Source organism: Gymnodraco acuticeps, unplaced genomic scaffold (assembly GCF_902827175.1).
Source record: "Gymnodraco acuticeps unplaced genomic scaffold, fGymAcu1.1, whole genome shotgun sequence".
Classification (NCBI taxonomy): Eukaryota; Metazoa; Chordata; class Actinopteri; order Perciformes; family Bathydraconidae; genus Gymnodraco; species Gymnodraco acuticeps.
In genome coordinates this window covers 285,349-293,186 of record NW_022989985.1, presented here as the reverse complement: position 1 = coordinate 293,186, position 7,838 = coordinate 285,349, and the positions used below count along the sequence as shown (strand labels likewise).

Here is a 7,838-nt window from a genome sequence, read left to right as displayed (position 1 = left end):
TGTTTATGCTGTCGTCTTGACCAGGACCAGAAGTGGGAAGTAACTAAGCACATTTACTCAAGTAGGCTACTGTACTTAAGTACGATGTTGAGATACTTGTACCTTACTTGAGTATTTCCATGTTATGCTACTTCGTACTTCTCTAAAATTGTGTCCTTTTACTCCACTACATTTAATGTATACCTTTAGTTACTTTGCATATTTGGATGATTAATGTGAAATATAAACAACACTTATAAAAGACTTTAGTTACACCTGGAGTAAATTCACAAGCTACCCTGCATACAAAGCATACAAAGTCATTAAAACTAGCTGAACTTTTACCAGCTTTGATAACACTTTAATGCATCAACAATAATAATGAAAACTTTAACTTTTGGTATATTTTGATGCTAATACATTTGTAGTTATACTTGAGTAGCATTTTGAATGCGGGACTTTTACTTGTAACTGAGTGTTCCTTCACTCTGGTATAGGCTATTTCTACTTTTACAAAAGTACAAGATCTGAGTACTTCTCCCACCATGTATATATCAACAGGACCTTTTGGCTTAATAAAGGATAAAGACCAAATAAAAGAAAAATACATGATTTATTTACTTAAAGTGTATTTACCTCAGGCCTCTTTCCCAGTGTTGCAGCAGTGTGCATTTGTAACGCTTACCGCGGGACGTCCTGATGTACGTTTTTTTTAAAGAGTGGCATGGATAAGTAGGCTACACACAAAGTAAGCATTTTAAGAAAACTGGATACAGCATAGGAGACATCTTACCGTGCATTCCTTTAGCGTTTTTCATAAACCCCGCCTTATATTCATGGCTGCCAAACCGCCTCTTAGGCAAAATAAAGCAAAATTAGTCTGGATTCAGCTATTACAACTTTTAGGACGGAATCATTTAAATAAGGGCTATTTAAGTGTTGTACTGGATGATTGATTTGAATGTTTGAATATGACAAGTTAATTGTATGTGATTACTTATGCTGCATTATTGACCAGGACACCCTGGAGAAGGACACCTTTTGAGTCAATGAGAACTTTCTGGCTAAATAAACAAAGGATAAACAAATACAAATGTATTTAAGGACTGCAACTGTGGAATAAAATCCCACATAAAGCCACTTAGCCTACTGCCTACTTATCCTCGTGTCCCCTCTTTCCAAGAGTTGCATAAGGGAGTGATCTTTCTAGAAACCAATCGTATTGCAGGTACGGCATGACGTCAAGTCCCGCCCACATCGGGACGTCCTAATCTGCAGACTGGGCAGTGGGTAAACGCAAGCGCCTGACAGAATGTAAACATGGTTACAAGTAGATGAGAGAAACGCCAACATGGTCTTCGAAAGCTTGGTGGTTGATGTCCTCAACCGATTTTTAGGGGACTACGTTGTCAACCTTGACTGCTCACAGCTAAAGCTTGCCATATGGGGAGGTAAGTGAACTTGTGTTTGTAATTTCCGTGGACTAGCTCGCTCGCCAAGCTAGCTAGCTAATGCTAACAGACGTTAGTCACCACTCGTGTGAGGCTTCCAGCTGTCAGCGTCAGTCTGGGTATTTATTTGTTAACTGTCCACTATGTACCGGTATATCAGTCAACAGTGTTCATTTGTGAATGCTACAATTACCTTTTTGATAACGTACCTTGTTTTCTACGACAAGGATGTTTGCTTAGTGGTAGTTTCAGAGAAGCAGTTCGGGGTCACACCCTTCCACAGAGCCAGGTGACAGTCTGTGGTTCAGACTGTGGTTCAGACTGTGGTTCATACTGAAACATACTGAATGTTTCATACATACTCCGTTTCAAAAGCTCAGCCATCGAGTCTGATACTCGCAGCTCTGCACACTGTCCGCGCAATTAGGGGATTAGAAGAGAGCTTTCCGAGCCAAAGCTAAAAATGTACAAACTTGTAGCAACTAGTAGACTAGTTTAACCACTGTGTATGCTCTCGTTTTACCAAACCCTGCAATGCAAGGCTTTTATATTACGTTGAATTAAATCGATACTAAGGTCTGTTGATCGGACTGTGTTTCTATGAGCCACAATCCAATACTAATCTGTTTGCTCATCAGAATGTACATAGTAACAATCAGTTAACAAATACTCATTTGATCACAGGTGATGCTGTTCTTAGAAATCTTGAAATAAAGGAAAATGCCTTGGTAAGTTGCTAATAAATGTGCAAAATTAGTCTGTTATTTATTCATTATGTGCGTTAGTAAACTGTTTATTTTGTTACAGAGTCAACTTGACATTCCTTTTAAAGTGAGAGCCGGTCATATAGGTGAGATTGTAGTTGGCGTCCCGATTTAAAACACTTTCTATGGAGAAGAATGTTTTCTCACTTTGTGTTTCTGTTAACAGGACGGCTTGAGCTAAAGATCCCATGGAAGAACCTGTACACACAGTCTGTAGAGGCAACACTGGATGGGGTCTATCTACTCATAGTCCCCACAGCAAGTAAGATGAATAGCATGCATCAAATATGAGATTTAATTCATCATCATTGACATTATAGTGTATACTGATTATTACCACCATTTCAGTTGACCAATACAGTTCCTAAAGGATATTAACTGCTGTATGTCAATGTCAAAAGGAAAACACAGTAAACATCTTTGCCTCTAAATGCATTTAAAATATCAGTCTTATCAATGTCAACCCTCCTGAATGACCCTTATGACTAGCACACACAACGCACTGTAGAACAGAAGTCAGACAAAGAGGGTCTCAAAACGTATTCATGACCCTAAAGTACTTGTCAGGACAAACAGGAAACTCAAGCACCACCTTCTGTACAGTTCATTGTTTCCAATGTGCAGTCGGATAATCATTTCTATTCACCCAATTCTTTCCAGGCATAAAGTATGATGCAGACAAGGAGGAGAAGCAGCTACAGGAGGCTCGTCAGAGGGAGCTACAGCGGATAGAGGAGACAAAGCAGAAAGCTGCTGAGCAAGGTGTGTTGGCGTGTGTTTTTTTGTCAATGTGTGTTCTAAAAATAGAAGTTAACACCTACTTCTGGTGATATGGCATGTTGTATTGAAAAGCATTGTTAGAAGGTTTTATATCATTATTGTGCATGAGGTCAGAGGTCTGTTTCCTAAAGTTAAGCTTCAGGTGCGTTGCAGGACTCGTTAAGGTCTCATATTGATAACATTTGTTTCTGTTGGACAGAGAATCCAGATGTTGAAAAACAGGACACCTTTGTGGAGAAGCTGGTCACTCAGGTCATCAAAAACCTGCAAGTTAAGATCTCTAACATCCATGTGCGCTATGAAGATGATGTGAGTATTCAACCCTGAGTTACCTCACTTATGGGTATGCCTGTACAGCGTTGCTCACATTTGTTTTTGTAAGCAGTAATTGATAAGCACAGAGAGAAAGACGTAATCCCCAACGGTTTTCTTTTCCACAGGTCACCAATCCAAACTGCCCCTTGTCATTTGGAGTGTCACTTAAAAACCTCAGTCTTCAGGTAATGTTTTTTTAAGGTCCCTCCTTTTAGATTGTATCCTAATAACATTCAATAATTAAGGCGTTGCTAGTCGTGAATTCTTAGTTCAAACTTAAACATTATATAATACAATTTTAACACCGTTTGTTTGACTCCTCCAGACATGTGATGAGAAATGGAATCCCAGACTTTTGGATGAGAATTCCCGACTTTTCTTCAAGGTGAGAAATTGAACCACATAATCAGATGAGCTATATCTGTACCCAAAACATTTATGCAACTAGAAACCGATCATATTTACTAATAACCCCACTTTTGGGTCCAAACCTTTGAAATCATTGTACACTGTCAGATATGTTTCTTCCTCATGGTAAGCATCTGAACTACTCTAATTGTCTTTTGTTTACCTTCTTCTCAGTTGGTTCAACTAGACAACTTGTTTGCCTACTGGAATGTCGACTCTTTACTCTTCTCCAATCACAATGCAGAGGAAGCCTTAGTGAGTATCACAATTAACGCTGTGTTGTACATTGCCTACGCAAGCCTTGCTTTAGTCAAGCCATAGTCTGTTTTATTCAGCATAAATAACACTCTGAACGGGCCAGTCGTCACTTTCAAGCAGCAGGGAAGATTCAATGTAACCTTTTTTTTTCTTAAATCCTTTAAAAGCCTTTGCTTTTAAATGTTCTTGGTGGAAATGTCAAAAGACTTCTGCAAATGCTTCTGAGCTTGATGCAGATTAAGTAAACCTTTCATCTAATGCACAAAGACTCTCCCTAGAATACGGCCAATGGTAATTATTGTTTTGTAGTGATGATTTAATTCTGGATGTTGTTAAGGCGTTAACACATAGAGATTCAATAAGATTTAAGAATATGAGTAATGATAACATATGAAATGTAAATTAAGTTCCTTTACCTTTGTCTTTTTGTAGCAATGTCTGCAGAGCAGCATCGACGCACAGAACTCTCTTTCAATCAGCCATGACTTCAGTGAGTATCTAACTGAATCTAAATGTTTTCAGTTTTTATACTGTTATTTAATATGCACACTTGAAAATATTGTATAGCTCTCCTAATGAAGCCGCATTTTACTACGCACACATAAATCAGTAGTTTTCTTGTAAAATGTGAAGTGGCTCTTGGGATGTAATGGCCAGCTCTTACACTGTGGGCCACCAACAATGTGTGAATCACACCATCAACAGCAACATATTTGAACAGATTTCAGCACTTTTGAGTTTCTATTGCTGGTACAAGCTTTTGCATTTTTGAAGGGAGAACTTTGCAATTGAAAAAGTATTTTAAAATGTTATATCCCACTAAAATACAGGTCCATAAATCACTGTACAAATGTAAAGTTTATAAGAATATCGTTAATGTTAACAGTTTGCTTCTAAAAATAATTTTGATGTTGCTGCTCCACAGTTTTTCGTCCTATCTCAGCGGCCGCTAAACTGCGGATGAATCCCAGGTCAGATGTGGACTTTTCCTCTCCTAAAGTGGACCTGATGGTCCATCTCAGTGAGGTGGCCATTGAACTCAACAGACCCCAGGTAAGTTTGTGTGTAGTGTATAAACTTGTCTATGTAAAAGGCAAAGCCTGTTTAAAAAAAGGGGAGAGAAATAGAGAGAAGTTAAGGAAAATAAAATGAATTCAAAATGTCAAGGGGTAAATTGTTAAAGAGCTGTTCAGTGATGATAACTGCATATCTGTCAGGACTCTTTGCACATGTGTAATTGCTACCTTCCTCTCTTTCCAGTACATTAGCATCCTGGGGCTGCTGGGCTCAGTGGATTTGATGTCTCGCAATCTCCCGTACAGGAAGTACAGACCCGAGGTCCAGGTTCACAGAAATGCCTGCATATGGTCAGAAAATACTTTTAACATTTGACTTTGGTTTTTAAATGCCAAATGACATGTGACATTTTACAACTTTAGTATTGTCGATTGTGAAGTTGACTTTATGCATCGATGTTCCCTTCTTGCAGGTGGAAGTACATGATCACAAGCGTCCTGGAGGTGGATGTAAAACCTCGTCTCCAGATGTGGTCCTGGCAGCACATTCGCATTCACCGGCAGACGATCAAGTGTTACAGAGAGCTGTACAAGACCAAAATCACCTGCAAGAAACCCAGCGAGGACCTGCTCAAGGAACTCGAGGTGAGAGAGAGCTGGACAAATCTGACAGGGGGAGGAGGGGGAGATATCAAGTTCGCTATTTTTATATCTCTTAATATCCTCATATTTGAAACACTGACAGCCTCATACGATTTTTCTTTCAAGTATTTTTCTTTCAATGTTGCCAAGTACTAGATAGAAAGTAGTTTCTCCCTCATCCAACCTATTTTCATGCATCATGATGCATTGATTTCAGCAAGATACAATTATTACATTTCTTTCATAAACCAATATTATGTAGTCTGTTTTTAATGTATTTTTTCATGCTTTAAAAAGTCCTTGTCTGTCATGCCACGAAGTATTATTTAAATGTAAGAAATTTGAAATGGGTAATGGTGAGGAAAGAGGCCAAAGTAGGAAGAAAATGTAATTGTAACTTGATTATATGTGTGGCCTTGAATTATAAACCTATGTGGCTCTCTAAATGTATTTCTTGTGGGAAAATACTTCCTATTCAAGTTCAGACCTGCAGTTTCTGCCCAAGTGTACACTGACAATACTTGCTTGGCTTCAGTGACCATCATTTATTGCCTGTATGAAAGGTAAATGTAATATAATATGCAACTAGTTAATTACCTTCTCAAAATCATTCAAGTGATGCATCGTTCAAGCCATAATGACCCACTTATCTGGTGTTCAACCCTTTAGAAGGATTGATCGAATTGCATTTGAGGTTATGTACTGCAGAGAGATACATCTCTAAATCTAAATGTATTTCCCTCTGTCTCTTCTCTGCTCTGCAAGCATAATCTCCTCCTGATGTGATTAATAATGAACAATAAGGAATCAATGCATTCCTGCATGATGTAGCAAGAAGCCGCTAAAAGCTAATGAGCGTGTCTTGTATCTATTCTCAGGGGCCTGAGAAGACCTTGGATATTTTTAACATCACGTTGGCCAGACAGCAGGCGGAGGTGGAGGTAAGCTCTGTTTCACCTTGTGAACTGTATTCTACTCTGTACTGTATCTGTAGCGTCAATTGTAATGTCTGCAGCACTGTAGCTAACAAATTATGCTAAACTGTTAAGATCATTTCAACCGTCCTATATTCTACTTTCCACAGATACAGCAAAACAGTGATGAATACATACATTTCCAATCATGCTAATGGATTACAAAAGACATATCAATTATACTCTGTACTATTAATTATTTGAAAGCAAGTTTCAACCATCATATGACCGAAGTGATGACAGTTATTGGCACTGGCATCTTGTGGTCTAAGTTTAGACTGAAGTGCTGAAGGATTATGCACTCAAGATGCACCTGTGAGTTTTACATAGTCTTAGCTTTACTGCACCTATTTTTGCTATAGACTGCAATTCTGCCACAGAATATTTCAAATACAAAATACTGCATATAAATATTGGCGGCTTGTTAAATAATATTTTGTCTTGGATACATTTTAATGACTCGTAATGCAATTTGTACTGCCAACATTTGAAAAAAAAAAAATAATAATATATTATATTTAAAAAAAATTCAAGCTGTCAACTATCTTTTTTTACTTTCCCAGGCAAGCAAAGCAGGTCTACGAATTTTCCGTCCAGGGCTTAAGATGGAGGAGGAGGAGTCTCAGGGCTGGTTGAGCTGGATGTGGAATTTGGGAGGAGAGGCCGAATCAGAAACCGAAGAGGTCAAGACTGGAGGTAACCCATTAAAAGAAAAACCAGCAAGACATTATAAAAGATAATAATAACAGAACCAAAGCAAAGTGCTCCAGTGTATTTTTGTAAAAATCCCTCTATGTTGTTGGCTTTTCTTACTCCTCACATTCTTTCTATTCCACGTATTCCCACTTGCCCTTTCTCTCTGTTTAAGGTTTTGATGAGCTGTTAACCTACGCTGAGAAATCCAAACTCTACACTGCCATCGGATACAGTGACACCGCTGCAAATCCAAACCTGCCAAAGAATGTGAGTCTCTTCCCTCTGACACCCACCAGTCAACGAATAATACACTAAAGTCTGGCTCTCCAACCCACAACAAACAAAGATCAAATAGCAGAAACTGTATCAGATACTTTAATTATGAACTATGTTGTTGTTTATTTATAGTTTGAGGACATGAAGGTCGATTTCCACATGGAGAGGCTGTCTGTGTCCATCAATGACAACAAGGACAAAGATGAGATCATCAGGCTGACTGTGGGAGAGCTCAAGTCCACACTCACTCAGAGACCTGGAGCGCAAGCCATCAAGTGG

General features: G+C 38.7%; 1 protein-coding gene across 1 annotated transcript in view; it reads left to right on the top strand.

The window, feature by feature from the left end:
* The first annotated feature begins 1,210 nt into the window (after positions 1-1,210).
* The window catches only part of LOC117543967 (vacuolar protein sorting-associated protein 13A-like), a 40,796-nt gene continuing 34,168 nt past the window's right edge, over positions 1,211-7,838 (top strand). Inside the window, 17 exon segments of the mRNA XM_034212665.1 lie at positions 1,211-1,430; positions 2,115-2,158; positions 2,238-2,280; positions 2,361-2,456; positions 2,855-2,956; positions 3,174-3,283; positions 3,415-3,474; positions 3,615-3,674; positions 3,872-3,952; positions 4,388-4,445; positions 4,881-5,008; positions 5,216-5,322; positions 5,445-5,616; positions 6,492-6,554; positions 7,151-7,283; positions 7,456-7,550; positions 7,692-7,834. Of these exon segments, the coding sequence (XP_034068556.1) occupies positions 1,331-1,430; positions 2,115-2,158; positions 2,238-2,280; positions 2,361-2,456; positions 2,855-2,956; positions 3,174-3,283; positions 3,415-3,474; positions 3,615-3,674; positions 3,872-3,952; positions 4,388-4,445; positions 4,881-5,008; positions 5,216-5,322; positions 5,445-5,616; positions 6,492-6,554; positions 7,151-7,283; positions 7,456-7,550; positions 7,692-7,834 (1,595 nt within the window). The 5' untranslated portion in view covers positions 1,211-1,330.